Raw genomic sequence first — 22,549 nt, forward strand, 5'->3', positions numbered from 1 at the left:
TCTAACGTGACCTTTATGAATTATGAAGCCTGTATTCCAGTATTTATGCTGCAGTAGTTTATGTGTCGGGGGGCTAGGGTCAGTTTGTTAAATAATTATAATTAATAATATAATAATAATAATTAATAATTTATATTATAATTTGATTTGATTTGTATGTGCGTTATAGGTTGTTATTTTTGTATTACATAAATGGTTAAAAATTCACAAAAAGTGAAGAAAACTGACGAAAACTATGTCATAGAACAAAACATTTCAGATCTCCTAAGCCTGTGTTTACCACATACCTTAGTTTCAGCGTTTACCGAAAAAAAAAAAATATATATATTTCCCATAGACTTTATCCAACAAACCAAGGCGGAGTTAGTGCCTACAAAATGACGCCATTATACTGTGATCCTCTTTTGAGCATGTCGACAAGACATGGATCTGACGCCTGCGCAGAAGCCAGCGTGAGTCTGAATCATCGATAGGGAGACTGTCGGAGCAAAGAATCTAGAGTGATGGGACCTGAGTGAAGGAACAGCCGCGAGTGATCACTCTCCAAGCCGGTTATGACAGGTAGATTTCACCCTTCTATGCATTCGGATATTGTTTAAACGGTTTTTTAAACGGGTTCATAGTGGAAACGACTGTACTAGGCTATCTGATGTGGATTACATAATAGTGGTGGAAATATGATTCGCTGTATGGCATTTCAACATCTGGAAGTAACATTTAAAATGAGAAAATGTCTTGATCTACTGTGTCAACATTTAGGGTGGGATTAACTGTCGAGTTATGTATTTATTTGTGTAAGAACTAGACAGAAGACGTGTTGTCAGACTCAGATCAATAGTGTTTTGTAGTTTTGTAAATAGACAGTTGACTTCCCAATCTCAACTTTATTTAGCCTATAGCATGCGCCTGGTGTGGCTCTTAGAATACAAAGCAAATCCGTTTACTTTGACGATAACAGCTTGTAGCCTAATCGATTAGATGGTTTGATGCTATTATCTTAGATAAAAAAGATGTCTCAAGGGGACTGTGAAGGCAAGACGAAGGAAGGACGTGTGTGTCAGAGCAGTATGGCGTCATGTCTTACGTCCCTGCCCTCCTTGGGTAGAGCGGATTCACATTCAGCACCATGGACAGCGACAGCTCTCTCTCTCTCGCGCTGTAGTCGCAGCTATAAAAGAAGGTCGCATTTTTGCCGGTTTACGCTACATGTTCACCGCCCCGCAAAAAGCACTGTTTCCTTCGCGTTTCGGTTTAAATGTTAATTATTTGAGATTCTAGAATGGGTTGGGTTCCAATCGGTGAGAGAACGCGATCAGGTGTATTGACCACTGGCATCCACGTGACCTTATAATTGGTATGACAGAGGTTATTGTATCGGCTACGTTGTCGTTTCTGTTGTGTTTGTTTACTTGACAACTAGGTTTGTGTTTACATGGTTATATTACGCATCAAAGCATTGTATTGGAACAAAATTACGCTGTGGGCTCTTCAGAGACATATTTATTATGTATGATAGAGATTGTCAAGGAGTACACAAACTATACATATTGCATATCTCATTATTAGCATTTTGCATAATACTAAATGCTGAATATTTCAAGTCATTATTTTTGCCATATGCACATTCGATTTTATTTGACCTTTATTTTAAAGACCAGGGTCTCTTTCACAGATAAATCCTGCATACACATCAATTACAAGATACAAAAAAATACAGCTACATCCTTCCACACTGACTACATGTAGACAACAGCAGTGTTATTCATTCAGATAGAGTCTATATAACATCCTTCAACACTGACTACATGTAGACAACAGCAGTGTTTTTCATTCAGATAGAGTCTAGATAACATCCAGCAGGTAGCGTAGCAGGTAGCATGTAGCAGGTAATGTGCAGCAGGTAGCAGACAGCAGGTAAAACAGGTAGCAGGTAAAACAGGCAGCAGGTAATAGGCAGCAGGTAGCAGGCAGCAGGCAGCAGGTAGCAGGTAGCAGGTAGAAGGCAGCAGGTAGCAGTTAATATGCAGCAGGTAGAAGGTAGCAGGCGGCAGGTAAAATGGGTAACAGGTAGAAGGTAACATGTAGCCCTTATGTCCCATGGAACCACAATGTGATAGAAACCAGCCCTTATGTCCCATGGAACCACAATGTGATAGAAACCAGCCCTTATGTCCCATGGAACCACAATGTGATAGAAACCAGCCCTTATGTCCCATGGAACAACAACGTGATAGAAACCAGCCCTTATGTCCCATGGAACCACAGTGTGATAGAAACCAGCCCTTATGTCCCATGGAACCACAATGTGATAGAAACCAGCCCTTATGTCCCATGTAACCACAATGTGATAGAAACCAGCCCTTATGTCCCATGGAACCACAATGTGATAGAAACCAGCCCTTATGTCCCATGTAACCACAATGTGATAGAAACCAGCCCTTATGTCCCATGGAACCACAGTGTGATAGAAACCAGCCCTTATGTCCCATGGAACCACAATGTGATAGAAACCAGCCCTTATGTCCCATGTAACCACAGTGTGATAGAAACCAGCCCTTATGTCCCATGTAACCACAGTGTGATAGAAACCAGCCCTTATGTCCCATGGAACCACAGTGTGATAGAAACCAGCCCTTATGTCCCATGGAACCACAATGTGATAGAAACCACCCCTTGTGTCCCATGGAAACACGTTGTCATAGAAACCAGCCCTTATGTCCCATGGAACCACGTTGTGATAGAAACCAGCCCTTATGTCCCATGTAACCACATTGTGATAGAAACCAGCCCTTATGTCCCATGGAACCACAGTGTGATAGAAACCAGCCCTTATGTCCCATGGAACCACAATGTGATAGAAACCAGCCCTTATGTCCCATGGAACCACAGTGTGATAGAAACCAGCCCTTATGTCCCATGGAACCACAGTGTGATAGAAACCAGCCCTTATGTCCCATGGAACCACAATGTGATAGAAACCAGCCCTTATGTCCCATGGAACCACAATGTAATAGAAACCAGCACTTATGTCCCATGGAACCACAATGTGATCGAAACCAGCCCTTATGTCCCATGGAACCACATTGTGATAGAAACCAGCCCTTATGTCCCATGGAACCACAATGTGATAGAAACCAGCCCTTATGTCCCATGGAACCACAGTGTGATAGAAACCAGCCCTTATGTCCCATGGAACCACAATGTGATAGAAACCAGCCCTTATGTCCCATGGAACCACAATGTGATAGAAACCAGCCCTTATGTCCCATGGAACCACAGTGTGATAGAAACCAGCCCTTATGTCCCATGGAACCACAATGTGATAGAAACCAGCCCTTATGTCCCATGGAACCACAGTGTGATAGAAACCAGCCCTTATGTCCCATGGAACAACAGTGTGATAGAAACCAGCACTTATGTCTCATGGAACCACAATGTGATAGAAACCAGCCCCTATGTCCCATGGAACCACAATGTGATAGAAACCAGCCCTTATGTCCCATGGAACCACAATGTGATAGAAACCAGCCCTTATGTCCCATGGAACCACAGTGTGATAGAAACCAGCCCTTATGTCCCATGGAACCACAGTGTGATAGAAACCAGCCCTTATGTCCCATGGAACCACAATGTGATAGAAACCAGCCCTTATGTCCCATGGAACCACAATGTGATAGAAACCAGCCCTTATGTCCCATGGAACCACAATGTGATAGAAACCAGCCCTTATGTCCCATGGAACCACAATGTGATAGAAACCAGCCCTTATGTCCCATGTAACCACAATGTGATAGAAACCAGCCCTTATGTCCCATGGAACCACAGTGTGATAGAAACCAGCCCTTATGTCCCATGGAACCACAATGTGATAGAAACCAGCCCTTATGTCCCATGTAACCACAGTGTGATAGAAACCAGCCCTTATGTCCCATGTAACCACAGTGTGATAGAAACCAGCCCTTATGTCCCATGGAACCACAGTGTGATAGAAACCAGCCCTTATGTCCCATGGAAACACGTTGTCATAGAAACCAGCCCTTATGTCCCATGGAACCACGTTGTCATAGAAACCAGCCCTTATGTCCCATGGAACCACGTTGTGATAGAAACCAGCCCTTATGTCCCATGTAACCACATTGTGATAGAAACCAGCCCGTATGTCCCATGGAACCACAGTGTGATAGAAACCAGCCCTTATGTCCCATGGAACCACAATGTGATAGAAACCAGCCCTTATGTCCCATGGAACCACAGTGTGATAGAAACCAGCCCTTATGTCCCATGGAACCACAGTGTGATAGAAACCAGCCCTTATGTCCCATGGAACCACAATGTGATAGAAACCAGCCCTTATGTCCCATGGAACCACAATGTAATAGAAACCAGCACTTATGTCCCATGGAACCACAATGTGATCGAAACCAGCCCTTATGTCCCATGGAACCACATTGTGATAGAAACCAGCCCTTATGTCCCATGGAACCACAATGTGATAGAAACCAGCCCTTATGTCCCATGGAACCACAGTGTGATAGAAACCAGCCCTTATGTCCCATGTAACCACAGTGTGATAGAAACCAGCCCTTATGTCCCATGTAACCACAGTGTGATAGAAACCAGCCCTTATGTCCCATGGAACCACAGTGTGATAGAAACCAGCCCTTATGTCCCATGGAACCACAATGTGATAGAAACCACCCCTTGTGTCCCATGGAAACACGTTGTGATAGAAACCAGCCCTTATGTCCCATGGAACCACGTTGTGATAGAAACCAGCCCTTATGTCCCATGTAACCACATTGTGATAGAAACCAGCCCTTATGTCCCATGGAACCACAGTGTGATAGAAACCAGCCCTTATGTCCCATGGAACCACAATGTGATAGAAACCAGCCCTTATGTCCCATGGAACCACAGTGTGATAGAAACCAGCCCTTATGTCCCATGGAACCACAGTGTGATAGAAACCAGCCCTTATGTCCCATGGAACCACAATGTGATAGAAACCAGCCCTTATGTCCCATGGAACCACAATGTAATAGAAACCAGCACTTATGTCCCATGGAACCACAATGTGATCGAAACCAGCCCTTATGTCCCATGGAACCACATTGTGATAGAAACCAGCCCTTATGTCCCATGGAACCACAATGTGATAGAAACCAGCCCTTATGTCCCATGGAACCACAGTGTGATAGAAACCAGCCCTTATGTCCCATGGAACCACAATGTGATAGAAACCAGCCCGTATGTCCCATGGAACCACAATGTGATAGAAACCAGCCCTTATGTCCCATGGAACCACAGTGTGATAGAAACCAGCCCTTATGTCCCATGGAACCACAATGTGATAGAAACCAGCTCTTATGTCCCATGGAACCACAGTGTGATAGAAACCAGCCCTTATGTCCCATGGAACAACAGTGTGATAGAAACCAGCACTTATGTCTCATGGAACCACAATGTGATAGAAACCAGCCCCTATGTCCCATGGAACCACAATGTGATAGAAACCAGCCCTTATGTCCCATGGAACCACAATGTGATAGAAACCAGCCCTTATGTCCCATGGAACCACAGTGTGATAGAAACCAGCCCTTATGTCCCATGGAACCACAGTGTGATAGAAACCAGCCCTTATGTCCCATGGAACCACAATGTGATAGAAACCAGCCCTTATGTCCCATGGAACCACAATGTGATAGAAACCAGCCCTTATGTCCCATGGAACCACAATGTGATAGAAACCAGCCCTTATGTCCCATGGAACCACAATGTGATAGAAACCAGCCCTTATGTCCCATGTAACCACAATGTGATAGAAACCAGCCCTTATGTCCCATGGAACCACAGTGTGATAGAAACCAGCCCTTATGTCCCATGGAACCACAATGTGATAGAAACCAGCCCTTATGTCCCATGTAACCACAGTGTGATAGAAACCAGCCCTTATGTCCCATGTAACCACAGTGTGATAGAAACCAGCCCTTATGTCCCATGGAACCACAGTGTGATAGAAACCAGCCCTTATGTCCCATGGAACCACAATGTGATAGAAACCACCCCTTGTGTCCCATGGAAACACGTTGTCATAGAAACCAGCCCTTATGTCCCATGGAACCACGTTGTGATAGAAACCAGCCCTTATGTCCCATGTAACCACATTGTGATAGAAACCAGCCCGTATGTCCCATGGAACCACAGTGTGATAGAAACCAGCCCTTATGTCCCATGGAACCACAATGTGATAGAAACCAGCCCTTATGTCCCATGGAACCACAGTGTGATAGAAACCAGCCCTTATGTCCCATGGAACCACAGTGTGATAGAAACCAGCCCTTATGTCCCATGGAACCACAATGTGATAGAAACCAGCCCTTATGTCCCATGGAACCACAATGTAATAGAAACCAGCACTTATGTCCCATGGAACCACAATGTGATCGAAACCAGCCCTTATGTCCCATGGAACCACATTGTGATAGAAACCAGCCCTTATGTCCCATGGAACCACAATGTGATAGAAACCAGCCCTTATGTCCCATGGAACCACAGTGTGATAGAAACCAGCCCTTATGTCCCATGGAACCACAATGTGATAGAAACCAGCCCTTATGTCCCATGGAACCACAATGTGATAGAAACCAGCCCTTATGTCCCATGGAACCACAGTGTGATAGAAACCAGCCCTTATGTCCCATGGAACCACAATGTGATAGAAACCAGCCCTTATGTCCCATGGAACCACAGTGTGATAGAAACCAGCCCTTATGTCCCATGGAACCACAGTGTGATAGAAACCAGCACTTATGTCTCATGGAACCACAATGTGATAGAAACCAGCCCCTATGTCCCATGGAACCACAATGTGATAGAAACCAGCCCTTATGTCCCATGGAACCACAATGTGATAGAAACCAGCCCTTATGTCCTATGGAACCACAGTGTGATAGAAACCAGCCCTTATGTCCCATGGAACCACAGTGTGATAGAAACCAGCCCTTATGTCCCATGGAACCACAATGTGATAGAAACCAGCCCTTATGTCCCATGGAACCACAATGTAATAGAAACCAGCACTTATGTCCCATGGAACCACAATGTGATCGAAACCAGCCCTTATGTCCCATGGAACCACAATGTGATAGAAACCAGCCCTTATGTCCCATGGAACCACAATGTAATAGAAACCAGCACTTATGTCCCATGGAACCACAATGTGATCGAAACCAGCCCTTATGTCCCATGGAACCACAATGTGATAGAAACCAGCCCTTATGTCCCATGGAACCACAGTGTGATAGAAACCAGCCCTTATGTCCCATGGAACCACAATGTGATAGAAACCAGCCCTTATGTCCCATGGAACCACAATGTGATAGAAACCAGCCCTTATGTCCCATGGAACCACAGTGTGATAGAAACCAGCCCTTATGTCCCATGGAACCACAATGTGATAGAAACCAGCCCTTATGTCCCATGGAACCACAATGTGATAGAAACCAGCCCTTATGTCCCATGGAACCACAGTCTGATAGAAACCAGCCCGTGATTGGGAGGCCCATAGGGTGGGCGTACAATTTGCCCAGCGTCGTCCGGGTTTGGCTGGGGTAGGACTCATTGTAAGTAAGCATTTGTTCTTAATAATCTGACTTACCTAGTTAAATAAAGGTTATATTTAAAAATATATATATATAAAAAAAATAATGGTTATACACCATGGACTGAGTTGATGTGGATTTGTTATTCCTGCATGTTGTTGTTTCTACATAAGCAGCAGCTTGAACATTACTATTCAGGAGGCAGGAACACAACCTAATATCCTGAACAGGTAGCAGGTAACAGGTAGAAACACAACCTAATATCCTGAACAGGTAGCAGGTAGCAGGTAGAAACACAACCTAATATCCTGAACAGGTAGCAGGTAGCAGGTAGAAACACAACCTAATATCCTGAACAGGTAGCAGGTAGCAGGTAGAAACACAACCTAATATCCTGAACAGGTAGCAGGTAGCAGGTAGAATCACAACCTGATATCCTGAACAGGTAGCAGGTAGCAGGTAGAAACACAACCTAATATCCTGAACAGGTAGCAGGTAGCAGGTAGAAACACAACCTAATATCCTGAACAGGTAGCAGGTAGAAACACAACCTAATATCCTGAACAGGTAGCAGGTAGAAACACAACCTAATATCCTGAACAGGTAGCAGGTAGAAACACAACCTAATATCCTGAACAGGTAACAGGTAGAAACACAACCTAATATCCTGAACAGGTAACAGGTAGAATCACAACCTAATATCCTGAACAGGTAGCAGGTAGCAGGTAGAAACACAACCTGATATCCTGAACAGGTAGCAGGTAGCAGGTAACAGGTAGAAACACAACCTAATATCCTGAACAGGTAGCAGGTAGCAGGTAGAAACACAACCTAATATCCTGAACAGGTAACAGGTAGAAACACAACCTAATATCCTGAACGGGTAGCAGGTAGCAGGTAGAAACACAACCTAATATCCTGAACAGGTAACAGGTAGAAACACAACCTAATATCCTGAACAGGTAGCAGGTAGAAACACAACCTAATATCCTGAACAGGTAGCAGGTAGCAGGTAGAAACACAACCTAATATCCTGAACAGGTAACAGGTAGAAACACAACCTAATATCCTGAACAGGTAACAGGCAGAAACACAACCTAATATCCTGAACAGGTAACAGGTAGAAACACAACCTAATATCCTGAACAGGTAGCAGGTAGCAGGTAGAAATACAACCTGATATCCTGAACAGGTAGCAGGTAGCAGGTAGAAACACAACCTAATATCCTGAACAGGTAACAGGTAGAAACACAACCTAATATCCTGAACAGGTAGCAGGTAGCAGGTAGAAACACAACCTAATATCCTGAACAGGTAGCAGGTAGCAGGTAGAAACACAACCTAATATCCTGAACAGGTAGCAGGTAACAGGCAGAAACAATACCTAATATCCTGAACAGGTAGCAGGTAGCAGGCAGAAATAATACCTAATATCCTGAACAGGTAACAGGTAGAAACACAACCTAATATCCTGAACAGGTAGCAGGTAGCAGGTAGAAACACAACCTAATATCCTGAACAGGTAGCAGGTAGAAACACAACCTAATATCCTGAACAGGTAGCAGGTAACAGGTAGAAACACAACCTAATATCCTGAACAGGTAGCAGGTAGCAGGTAGAAACACAACCTAATATCCTGAACAGGTAGCAGGTAGAAACACAACCTAATATCCTGAACAGGTAGCAGGTAGAAACACAACCTAATATCCTGAACAGGTAGCAGGTAGCAGGTAGAAACACAACCTAATATCCTGAACAGGTAGCAGGTAGCAGGTAGAAACACAACCTAATATCCTGAACAGGTAGCAGGTAGAAACACAACCTAATATCCTGAACAGGTAGCAGGTAGAAACACAACCTAATATCCTGAACAGGTAGCAGGTAGAAACACAACCTAATATCCTGAACAGGTAACAGGTAGAAACACAACCTAATATCCTGAACAGGTAGCAGGTAGCAGGTAGAAACACAACCTAATATCCTGAACAGGTAGCAGGTAGCAGGTAGAAACACAACCTGATATCCTGAACAGGTAGCAGGTAGAAACACAACCTAATATCCTGAACAGGTAGCAGGTAGAAACACAACCTAATATCCTGAACAGGTAGCAGGTAGAAACACAACCTAATATCCTGAACAGGTAGCAGGTAGAAACACAACCTAATATCCTGAACAGGTAGCAGGTAGCAGGTAGAAACACAACCTAATATCCTGAACAGGTAGCAGGTAGCAGGTAGAAACACAACCTAATATCCTGAACAGGTAGCAGGTAGAAACACAACCTAATATCCTGAACAGGTAGCAGGTAGCAGGTAGAAACACAACCTAATATCCTGAACAGGTAACAGGTAGAAACACAACCTAATATCCTGAACAGGTAACAGGTAGAAACACAACCTAATATCCTGAACAGGTAGCAGGTAGAAACACAACCTAATATCCTGAACAGGTAGCAGGTAACAGGTAGAAACATAACCTAATATCCTGAACAGGTAGCAGGTAGCAGGTAGAAACACAACCTAATATCCTGAACAGGTAACAGGTAGAAACACAACCTAATATCCTGAACAGGTAACAGGTAGAAACACAACCTAATATCCTGAACAGGTAGCAGGTAGAAACACAACCTAATATCCTGAACAGGTAGCAGGTAGCAGGTAGAAACACAACCTAATATCCTGAACAGGTAGCAGGTAGCAGGTAGAAACACAACCTAATATCCTGAACAGGTAGCAGGTAGCAGGTAGAAACATAACCTAATATCCTGAACAGGTAGCAGGTAGAAACACAACCTAATATCCTGAACAGGTAGCAGGTAGAAACATAACCTAATATCCTGAACAGGAAACAGATGGGTGATTCAAAATGGGAGCAACACTGTGGCTGATCATTCATCATTATATCTCTCTCCCATAATAAAACTGTTTATATGTGTGTGTGTGTGTGTGTGTGTGTGTGTGTGTGTGTGTGTGTGTGTGTGTGTGTGTGTGTGTGTGTGTGTGTGTGCGTGCGTGCGTGCGTGTGTGTGTGTGTGTGTGTGTGCGTGTGCGTGTGCGTGTGTGTGTGTGTGTGTGTGTGTGCGTGTGCGTGTGCGCGTGCGTGTGCGTGTGCGTGCGCGTGCGTGTGCGTGTGTGTGTTGTGTGTGTTGTGTGCAGGCAGTGGCACCCGGTGTGTGTGAGGTTAGTGTGGTGCTCTCTCTCTCTCTCTCTCTAGACAGAGCTGAGGTGAAAGGGTCAGGATGGCTTCAGCCTGTGCTGAGATCTGTGGGTCAGACTACGCTGAACAGACGACGCAGCACGACCAGCGATACGGAGTCAGATCATACCTCCACCAGTTCTACGAGGAGTGTACTGCCTCCATCTGGGAACGCGACGAAGACTTTCAGATTCAGAGATCGCCTAGTCGGTGGAGCTCTGTCCTCTGGAAGGTATGATATGTGAGAGAAGAGGTATTGGGATATTGGGATATTGGGATTTTGGGATATTGGGATTTTGGGATATTGGGATATTGGGATATTGGGATATTGGGATATTGGGATATTGGGATATTGGGATATTGAGATATTGGGATATTGAGATATTGGGATATTGGGATATTGGGATATTGGGATTTTGGGATATTGGGATATTGGGATATTGGGATATTGGGATATTGAGATATTGAGATATTGGAATATTGGGATATTGAGATATTGAGATATTGGGATATTGGGATATTGAGATATTGGAATATTGGGGCCAAGGTGCTGATAACATCCTGACATGGTCTGGGTAGTGTATTGAGCCAGGTTACGGTGAACATCTGCCTGTTCAGGTCTGTCTAGTGTTAGGAACCATGATCCTGTCTCTCCTCCAGGTCTGTCTAGTGTTAGGAACCCTGATCCTGTCTCTCTCTCCTCCAGGTCTGTCTAGTGTTAGGAACCCTGATCCTGTGTCTCCCTCCCCCAGGTCTGTCTAGTGTTAGGAACCCTGATCCTGTCTCTCTCTCCCCCAGGTCTGTCTAGTGTTAGGAACCCTGATCCTGTCTCTCTCTCCTCCAGGTCTGTCTAGTGTTAGGAACCCTGATCCTGTCTCTCCCTCCCCCAGGTCTGTCTAGTGTTAGGAACCCTGATCCTGTCTCTCCCTCCCCCAGGTCTGTCTAGTGTTAGGAACCCTGATCCTGTCTCTCCCCCAGGTCTGTCTAGTGTTAGGGACCCCAAACCTGTCTCCCCCCCCCCCCCCCCCCCCCCCAGGTCTGTCTAGTGTTAGGAACCCTGATCCTGTCTCTCTCTCCTCCAGGTCTGTCTAGTGTTAGGAACCCTGATCCTGTCTCTCTCTCCCCCAGTTCTGTCTAGTGTTAGGAACCCTGATCCTGTCTCTCCCTCTCCTCCAGGTCCGTCTAGTGTTAGGAACCCTGATCCTATCTCCCTCTCCTCCAGGTCTGTCTAGTGTTAGGAACCCTGATCCTGTCTCTCTCTCCTCCAGGTCTGTCTAGTGTTAGGAACCCTGATCGTGTCTCTCCCTCCTCCAGGTCTGTCTAGTGTTAGGAACCCTGATCCTGTCTCCCTCTCCCCCAGGTCTGTCTAGTGTTAGGAACCCTGATCCTGTCTCTCCCTCTCCCCCAGGTCTGTCTAGTGTTAGGAACCCTGATCCTGTCTCTCTCTCCTCCAGGTCTGTCTAGTGTTAGGAACCCTGATCCTGTCTCTCTCTCCTCCAGGTCTGTCTAGTGTTAGGAACCCTGATCCTGTCTCTCTCTCCCCCAGGTCTGTCTAGTGTTAGGAACCCTGATCCTGTCTCTCTCTCCCCCAGGTCTGTCTAGTGTTAGGAACCCTGATCCTGTCTCTCTCTCCCCCAGGTCTGTCTAGTGTTAGGAACCCTGATCCTGTGTCTCCCTCCCCCAGGTCTGTCTAGTGTTAGGAACCCTGATCCTGTCTCTCTCTCCCCCAGGTCTGTCTAGTGTTAGGAACCCTGATCCTGTGTCTCCCTCCCCCAGGTCTGTCTAGTGTTAGGAACCCTGATCCTGTCTCTCTCTCCCCCAGGTATGTCTAGTGTTGGGAACCCTGATCCTGTCTCTCTCTCCTCCAGGTCTGTCTAGTGTTAGGAACTCTGATCCTGTCTCTCCCTCCTCCAGGTCTGTCTAGTGTTAGGAACCCTGATCCTGTCTCTCTCTCCCCCAGGTCTGTCTAGTGTTAGGAACCCTGATCCTGTGTCTCCCTCCCCCAGGTCTGTCTAGTGTTAGGAACCCTGATCCTGTCTCTCTCTCCCCCAGGTCTGTCTAGTGTTAGGAACCCTGATCCTGTCTCTCCCTCCCCCAGGTCTGTCTAGTGTTAGGAACCCTGATCCTGTCTCTCTCTCCTCCAGGTCTGTCTAGTGTTAGGAACCCTGGTTCTGTCTCTCTCTCCCCCAGGTCTGTCTAGTGTTAGGAACCCTGATCCTGTCTCTCTCTCCCCCAGGTCTGTCTAGTGTTAGGAACCCTGATCCTGTCTCTCTCTCCCCCAGGTCTGTCTAGTGTTAGGAACCCTGATCCTGTCTCTCTCTCCTCCAGGTCTGTCTAGTGTTAGGAACCCTGATCCTGTCTCTCTCTCCCCCAGGTCTGTCTAGTGTTAGGAACCCTGATCCTGTCTCTCTCTCCTCCAGGTCTGTCTAGTGTTAGGAACCCTGATCCTGTCTCTCTCTCCCCCAGGTCTGTCTAGTGTTAGGAACCCTGATCGTGTCTCTCTCTCCCCCAGGTCTGTCTAGTGTTAGGAACCCTGATCCTGTCTCTCTCTCCCCCAGGTCTGTCTAGTGTTAGGAACTCTGATCCTGTCTCTCTCTCCCCCAGCTCTGTCTAGTGTTAGGAACCCTGATCCTGTCTCCCTCCTCCAGGTCTGTCTAGTGTTAGGAACCCTGATCCTGTCTCTCTCTCCCCCAGGTCTGTCTAGTGTTAGGAACCCTGATCCTGTCTCTCTCTCCCCCAGTTCTGTCTAGTGTTAGGAACCCTGATCCTGTCTCTCTCTCCCCCAGTTCTGTCTAGTGTTAGGAACCCTGATCCTGTCTCTCTCTCCCCCAGTTCTGTCTAGTGTTAGGAACCCTGATCCTGTCTCTCTCTCCTCCAGGTCTGTCTAGCGTTAGGAACCCTGATTCTGGTGACAGGCCTCATTGTCCTACTGGTGGGCTACTCCACCCCGACTAAGATCGAAGCGTTCGGGGAAGACGAGCTCCTCTTCGTCGACAGCCACGCTGTGCGCTACAACCGAGCCTTGGACGTGTGCAAGCTGACGGGCGCCGTGCTGTTCTGCGTGGGCGGCGGCCTGATGGCCGTAGGTCTCCTCCTCTCGGCCTTCTCAAAGAGCTACTCCAAGGAGGAGCTGTACCTGCAGCAGAAGTTTAAGGAGAGGCTGGTTGATATCCAGAATACCGTCCATCCCGTCACCAGAGCCCCTACTCCGGGGGAGAGTAAGATCCCTGTCACCCTGTCTAAAGTGCAAAGTGTCCAGCCCAACTCAGAGACATAACAGTTATCGATGTAGTAGTGAGAGGTAGATCATCAGTGGTGTTCATGTGTCCTTGTTTCCTTACCCTTCTAAAGGTCAGCTTACGTCATTTTAGTGCTTCTCCTTAAAAACAAATCCTGTGTATCCAGCACTTAGACTAAAAGCTGCAGGAGGAATCACACAGCTCCTTTCATGTAACGCTGTGTAATTAAGGCTGCAGGAGGTTTCACACAGCTCATTTCATGTAACGCTGTGTTATAAAGGCCACAGGAGGTTTCACACAGCTCCTTTCATGTAACGCTGTGTTATTAAGGCAGCAGGAGGTTTCACACAGCTCCTTTCATGTAACGCTGTGTTATAAAGGCTGCAGGAGGAATCACACAGCTCATTTCATGTAACGCTGTGTTGTAAAGGCTGCAGGAGGAATCACACAGCTCCTTTCATGTAACGCTGTGTATTTAAGGCTGCAGGAGGAATCACACAGCTCCTTTCATGTAAGGCTGTGTTATAAAGGCTGCAGGAGGAATCACACAGCTCATTTCATGTAACGCTGTGTTGTAAAGGCTGCAGGAGGAATCACACAGCTCCTTTCATGTAAATCTGTGTTATAAAGGCTGCAGGAGGAATCACACAGCTCCTTTCATGTAACGCTGTGTAATTAAGGCTGCAGGAGGAATCACACAGCTCCTTTCATGTAACGCTGTGTTATAAAGGCTGCAGGAGGAATCACACAGCTCCTTTCATGTAACGCTGTGTTATAAAGGCTGCAGGAGGTTTCACACAGCTCCTTTCATGTAACGCTGTGTTATAAAGGCTGCAGGAGGAATCACACAGCTCCTTTCATGTAACGCTGTGTAATTAAGGCTGCAGGAGGAATCACACAGCTCCTTTCATGTAACGCTGTGTATTTAAGGCTGCAGGAGGTTTCACACAGCTCCTTTCATGTAACGCTGTGTAATTAAGGCTGCAGGAGGAATCACACAGCTCCTTTAATGTAACGCTGTGTTATAAAGGCTGCAGGAGGTTTCACACAGCTCCTTTCATGTAACGCTGTGTTATAAAGGCTGCAGGAGGATTCACACAGCTCCTTTCATGTAACGCTGTGTAATTAAGGCTGCAGGAGGAATCACACAGCTCCTTTCATGTAACGCTGTGTAATTAAGGCTGCAGGAGGTTTCACACAGCTCCTTTCATGTAACGCTGTGTAATTAAGGCTGCAGGAGGTTTCACACAGCTCCTTTCATGTAACGCTGTGTAATTAAGGCTGCAGGAGGAATCACACAGCTCCTTTCATGTAACGCTGTGTTATAAAGGCTGCAGGAGGAATCACACAGCTCCTTTCATGTAACGCTGTGTTATAAAGGCTGCAGGAGGTCTCACACAGCTCCTTTCATGTAACGCTGTGTTATAAAGGCTGCAGGAGGAATCACACAGCTCCTTTCATGCAACGCTGTGTTATTAAGGCCGCAGGAGGTCTCACACAGCTCCTTTCACGTCAATCTGTGTTAGTGTCAACTACTAGCTGGGTTACAATCAACCTACGTGATTAATGTACCTAGACCAAGAAACTAACAGACTCACTGTATAGAGCAGTGGTTCTCACCCTGGGTACTTATCCTATCCACAGAGGGTACTTATCATATCCACAGGCAGAACTTATCTTATCCACAGAGGGTACTTATCATATCCACAGAGGGTACTTATCCTATCCACAGGCAGAACGTATCCTATCCACAGGCAGAACTTATCCTATCCACAGGCAGAAGTTATCCAATCCACGGGGGGTACTTATCCTATCCACATGCAGAACTTATCCTATCCGCATGGGGAACTTATCCTATCCACATGGGGTACTTATCCTACCCACAGGCAGAACTTATCCTATCCACAGGGGATACTTATCCTATCCACATGCAGAACTTATCCTATCCGCATGGGGAACTTATCCTATCCACATGGGGTACTTATCCTACCCACAGGCAGAACTTATCCTATCCACAGGGGGTACTTATCCTATCCACATGCAGAACTTATCCTATCCGCATAGGGAACTTATCCTATCCACATGGGGTACTTATTCTATCCACAGGCAGAACTTATCCTATCCACAGGCAGAACGTATCCTATCCACAGGGGGTACTTATCCTATCCACAGGCAGAACTTATCCTATCCACAGACAGAACTTATCCTATCCACAGGGGGTACTTATCCTATCCACAGGCAGAACTTATCCTATCCACAGACAGAACGTATCCTATCCACAGGGGGTACTTATCCTATCCACAGGCAGAAATCATCCTATCCACAGACAGAACTTATCCTATCCATAGGCAGAACTTATCCTATCCACATGCAGAACTTATCCTATCCACAGGGGGTACTTATCCTATCCACAGGGGGTACTTATCCTATCCACAGGCAGAACTTATCCTATCCACAGGGGGTACTTATCCTATCCACAGGCAGAACGTATCCTATCCACAGGGGGTACTTATCCTATCCACAGGCAGAACTTATCCTATCCACAGGGGGTACTTATCCTATCCACAGGCAGAACTTATCCAATCCACGGGGGTTACTTATCCTATCCACAGAGGGTACTTATCATATCCACAGGCAGAACTTATCCTATCCACAGAGGGTACTTATCATATCCACAGAGGGTACTTATCCTATCCACAGAGGGTACTTATCCTATCCACAGGCAGAACGTATCCTATCCACAGGCAGAACTTATCCTATCCACAGAGGGTACTTATCATATCCACAGGCAGAACTTATCCAATCCACGGGGGGTACTTATCCTATCCACATGCAGAACTTATCCTATCCGCATGGGGAACTTATCCTATCCACATGGGGTACTTATCCTACCCACAGGCAGAACTTATCCTATCCACAGGGGGTACTTATCCTATCCACATGCAGAACTTATCCTATCCGCATAGGGAACTTATCCTATCCACATGGGGTACTTATCCTATCCACAGGCAGAACTTATCCTATCCACAGACAGAACGTATCCTATCCACAGGGGGTACTTATCCTATCCACAGGCAGAAATCATCCTATCCACAGACAGAACTTATCCTATCCACAGGCAGAACTTATCCTATCCACATGCAGAACTTATCCTATCCACAGGGGGTACTTATCCTATCCACAGGCAGACCTTATCCTATCCACAGGGGGTACTTATCCTATCCACAGGCAGAACGTATCCTATCCACAGGGGGTACTTATCCTATCCACAGGCAGAACTTATCCTATCCACAGGGGGTACTTATCCTATCCACAGGCAGAACTTATCCTATCCACAGACAGAACTTATCCTATCCACAGGGGGTACTTATCCTATCCACAGGCAGAACTTATCCTATCCACAGACAGAACGTATCCTATCCACAGGGGGTACTTATCCTATCCACAGGCAGAAATCATCCTATCCACAGACAGAACTTATCCTATCCACAGGCAGAACTTATCCTATCCACATGCAGAACTTATCCTATCCACAGGGGGTACTTATCCTATCCACAGGCAGACCTTATCCTATCCACAGGGGGTACTTATCCTATCCACAGGCAGAACGTATCCTATCCACAGGGGGTACTTATCCTATCCACAGGCAGAACTTATCCTATCCACAGGGGGTACTTATCCTATCCACAGGCAGAACTTATCCTATCCACAGGCAAAACTTATCATATCCACGGGGGGGTACTTATCCTATCCACAGGGGCACTTATCCTATCCACAGGCAGAATGTATCCTATCCACAGGCAGAACTTATCCTATCCACAGGCAGAACTTATCCTATCCACAGGGGGTACTTATCCTATCCGCAGGGGGTACTTATCCTATCCACATGGGGTACTTATCCTATCCACAGGCAGAACTTATCCTATCCACAGGGGTTCTTATCATATCCACAGGGGGTACTTATCCTATCCACATGGGGAACTTATCCTATCCACAGGCAGAACTTATCCTATCCACAGGGGGTACTTATCCTATCCACATGGGGAACTTATCCTATCCACAGGCAGAACTTATCCTATCCACAGGCAGAACTTATCCTATCCACAGGGGGTACTTATCCTATCCACATGGGGAACTTATCCTATCCACAGGCAGAACTTATCCTATCCACAGGCAGAACTTATCCTATCCACAGGGGGTACTTATCCTATCCACATGGGGAACTTATCCTATCCACAGGCAGAACTTATCCTATCCACAGGGGGTACTTATCCTATCCACATGGGGTACTTATCCTATCCACAGGCAGACCTTATCCTATCCACAGGCAGAACTTATCCTATCCACAGGCAGACCTTATCCTATCCACAGGGGGTACTTATCCTATCCACATGGGGTACTTATCCTATCCACATGGGGTACTTATCCTATCCACAGGCAGAACGTATCCTATCCACAGGCAGAACTTATCCTATCCACATGGGGTACTTATCCTATCCACAGGCAGAACGTATCCTATCCACAGGGGGTACTCATCCTATCCACAGGGGGTACTTATCCTATCCACAGGGGGTACTCATCCTATCACAGGCAGAACTTATCCTATCCACAGGGGGTACTTATCCTATCCACAGGGGGTACTCATCCTATCCACAGGCAGAACTTACCCTATCCACATGGGGTACTTATCCTATCCACAGGGGGTACTTATCCTATCCACAGGGGGTACTTATCCTATCCACAGGGGGTACTTGGGAAGACTCATCAGAACGTAAGCCTACTGGTCAAATGAGGGGGTACTTCTGGGGTACAGTAAACAGAAAAGGTAGCAAACCACTAATATAGAGGACATGCCCTGAGTGGACAAAACATTAAGAACACCTGCTCTTCCCATGAGACTGACCAGGGGAATCATCTCTGGGCTAGTATCCCGAACTAACACTGACTGGACAAAACATTAAGAACACCTGCTCTTTCCATGACATAGACTGACCAGGTGAATCCAGGTGAAAGCTATGATCCCTCATTGATTTCCCTTAAATCCACTTCAATCAGTGTAGATGAAGGGGAGGAGACAAGTTAAAGAAGGATTTTTAAGCCTTGAGACAATTAGAGACATGGATTGTGTATGTGTGCCATTCAGAGGGTGAATGGGGCAAGACTAAAGATTTAAGTGCCTGTAAACGGGGTCTGGTAGTAGGTGCCAGACGCACCAGTTTCAGTGTGTCAAGAACTGCACCGCTGCTGGGTTTTTCACACTCAACTGTTTCCCGTGTGTGTCAAGAATGGTCCACCACCCAAAAGGACATCCAGCCCACTTGACACAACTGTGGGAAGCATTGGAGTCAACAAGGGCCAGCCTCCTTGTGGAACGGCTTTCGACACCTTGTAGAGTCCACGAGCCCAGACGAATTGAGTCTGTTTCCTGCAACTCAATATGAGGAAGGTGTTCTTAATGTTTTGTCCAACTCAGTGTCTCCACTAACGACTAGAGGCATCACACAGCTCCTTTGATCTAACTCTTTATCAGTGACACTCAGTCACTGTCTAGCGTAGGTTTTTCATCTTGACTGGATTTATGAGTGTCATCTTCAGCAGTGAAGAATCGAAAGAATGGGGGTCCCTTTTTCCCAAAACTATCTATATTGATCCGAAGCAATTGCTGCCAACTGTTGTTCTATAATTGCTGTGGTGTAACTAGCAGCAGCTGTGGTGTAACTAGCAGCAGCTGTGATGTAACTAGCAGCAGCTGTGGTGTAACTAGCAGCAGCTGTGGTGTAACTAGCAGCAGCTGTGATGTAACTAGCAGCAGCTGTGGTGTAACTAGCAGCAGCTGTGATGTAACTAACAGCAACTGTGGTGTAACTAGCAGCAGCTGTGGTGTAACTAGCAGCAGTTGTGATGTAACTAACAGCAACTGTGGTGTAACTAGCAGCAGCTGTGGTGTAACTAGCAGCAGTTGTGATGTAACTAACAGCAACTGTGGTGTAACTAACAGCAACTGTGGTGTAACTAGCAGCAGCTGTGGTGTAACTAGCAGCAGCTGTGGTGTAACTAGCAGCAGCTGTGGTGTAACTAGCAGCAGCTGTGGTGTAACTAGCAGCAGCTGTGGTGTAACTAGCAGCAGCTGTGGTGTAACTAACAGCAGCTGTGGTGTAACTAACAGCAGCTGTGGTGTAACTAGCAGCAGCTGTGGTGTAACTAGCAGCAGTTGTGATGTAACTAACAGCAGCTGTGATGTAACTAACAGCAGCTGTGGTGTAACTAACAGCAACTGTGGTGTAACTAACAGCAGCTGTGGTGTAACTATCAGCTGTGATGTAACTAGCAGCAGCTGTGGTGTAACTAGCAGCAGCTGTGGTGTAACTAGCAGCAGTTGTGATGTAACTAACAGCAGCTGTGGTGTAACTAGCAGCTGTGGTGTAACTAACAGCAGCTGTGGTGTAACTAGCAGCAGCTGTGGTGTAACTAACAGCAGCTGTGGTGTAACTAACAGCAGCTGTGGTGTAACTAGCAGCAGCTGTGGTGTAACTAGCAGCAGCTGTGGTGTAACTATCAGCAGCTGTGGTGTAACTAGCAGCAGTTGTGATGTAACTAACAGCAACTGTGGTGTAACTAGCAGCTGTGGTGTAACTAACAGCAGCTGTGGTGTAACTAGCAGCAGCTGTGGTGTAACTAGCAGCAGCTGTGGTGTAACTAGCAGCAGCTGTGGTGTAACTAGCAGCAGCTGTGGTGTTTGATGTGTAGTCCTGTGATTGATGTTCATTTCCTACTCAGTTCAAAGTAACACAGCTCATTGTAACAGCGGACAGGAAGCACACAGAGTGAGGAAAAGCCTTTAACACAGAGGATTTGTGTTCCACAGTGGTACAATAACAACGGGATTGCTACTGTAGTTGTGTTGTGGTTTTAATTACGTACAAATAATGTATCTTTGCAAAAAACATAAAACAGAATTCTCCTCAGTTCCCAGATAAGGTAGAAGATATATAGATTTTATCAAACAGTTGAAACGTCTCTAAAGGATCAATCTTACATTTACATTCTGATCTGTCACCACCTCTCTTGGATTCAAACCCCTATGTCATGTTATCATAAATCACAACATCAGATTCAAACCCCTATGTCATGTTGTTATAAATCACAACATCAGATTCAAACCCCTATGTCATGTTGTCATAAATCACAACATAGAATCTATAGACACAAGGCAGGGTGATAAAGATACTGGGCTGCTGAGGACATCAGATGCACCAGACGCTGGACGTGACGTTACATTAGACTACTGTTCTGTCAGTTCAGACACAACGGAGCTCTGGCAGGGGTAGAACGGAGACTAAAAGCTGCTACATTTTGTTTATAGGGGGAAACCAGGTGATCTGGGACTTAACAAGAGCTGAATATTCTGTGTTGCAGCTTTCTTTAACCTTTTGGATTAATTTCTCTTCAAATGAATATATCAGCTTTGAATTTTCATGTTTGTAAAATACCATTATTGTAAAATACCAAGTACCATAGTGTGTGATCTGATGAACTGACCTTTCATATTCGAACTGACCCCTGACCCCCTTCCTTCCTTCCTCTTTTATTTTTATAACTGTGAGATGTGACATCATCCAAACTCATCCTGTACTAGACACAACGCAGGCCAGGTGTGAAAACAGACAAAACAAGAGATCACCTGTAACTAACGATGACACCTCACCTGGAACAGTGGAGGCTGGTGGGGCGGAGATATCGGAGGACGGGCTCATTGTTAACGGCTGGGAATGGAATAAACGGAGGGGCGTCAAAACACGTGACAACTTTCGTATCCGTTCCCTTCCAACCGTTATGATGAGCCTGTCCTGACTACATCACCCACCCACCAGCCTCCACTGACCTGTAACCAAGGTAACCATTATGATGAGCCCGTCCTAACTACATCACCCACCCACCAGCCTCCACTGACCTGTAACCAAGGTAACCATTATGATGAGCCTGTCCTGACTACATCACCCACCCACCAGCCTCCACTGACCTGTAACCAAGGTAACCATTACGATGAGCCCGTCCTAACTATATCACCCACCCACCAGCCTCCACTGACCTTTAACCAAGGTAACCAACATGTCAATCTATAGAAGACAAGTCATGGGTGTGAGATAAAGCTTACAAAACAAAAACCCAGTGAGAATAACATTACAAGCTGACTAAAGAGACATATAACTATAACAGTGATTATACCAGTCACTTCTGATTGGTCAGTTTGGCTTGATGTATCCATATTGTGCCATGTTGTGAATACATTTATAATAACATTTTAAATGGAGTGAATTGAAAACCTTTATTCAAAAAACCCTGTTCCAAAATATTACAGATGAGAGTTGTGTTAAATCGAAGGGAATATTTGTTATAAAAATGGATTCTACCTATTCAGAGAAAGAAGGAACTAACAAAGATAACTCTGTCCTATATTACATGTCTATTTTTCATATAACATAATAAATACAACTTGGAATTATCAGCAGCTTA

General features: G+C 45.9%; 1 protein-coding gene across 1 annotated transcript; it reads left to right on the forward strand.

Moving 5' to 3' along the window:
* The first annotated feature begins 450 nt into the window (after positions 1–450).
* Positions 451–22,549, forward strand: LOC129856870 (neurensin-1-like). The gene is made up of 3 exons (XM_055924600.1): positions 451–561; positions 10,757–11,028; positions 13,675–22,549. The coding sequence occupies exons 2-3, from the start codon at positions 10,840–10,842 to the stop codon at positions 14,071–14,073; spliced, it is 588 nt and encodes a 195-aa protein (XP_055780575.1). The 5' UTR covers positions 451–561; positions 10,757–10,839; the 3' UTR covers positions 14,074–22,549.

Source organism: Salvelinus fontinalis, chromosome 6 (genome assembly GCF_029448725.1).
Source record: "Salvelinus fontinalis isolate EN_2023a chromosome 6, ASM2944872v1, whole genome shotgun sequence".
Lineage (NCBI taxonomy): Eukaryota > Metazoa > Chordata > Actinopteri > Salmoniformes > Salmonidae > Salvelinus > Salvelinus fontinalis.

What these genes read in the sequence shown, in the direction of transcription:
- LOC129856870 (XM_055924600.1), top strand. Translation starts at nt 10,840, where the DNA reads ATGGCTTCAGCCTGTGCTGAGATCTGTGGGTCAGACTACGCTGAACAG. An exon ending in GGAGCTCTGTCCTCTGGAAG is followed by an intron (nt 11,029 to 13,674) that starts GTATGATATGTG and finishes TCTCTCCTCCAG; the next exon opens with GTCTGTCTAGCGTTAGGAAC.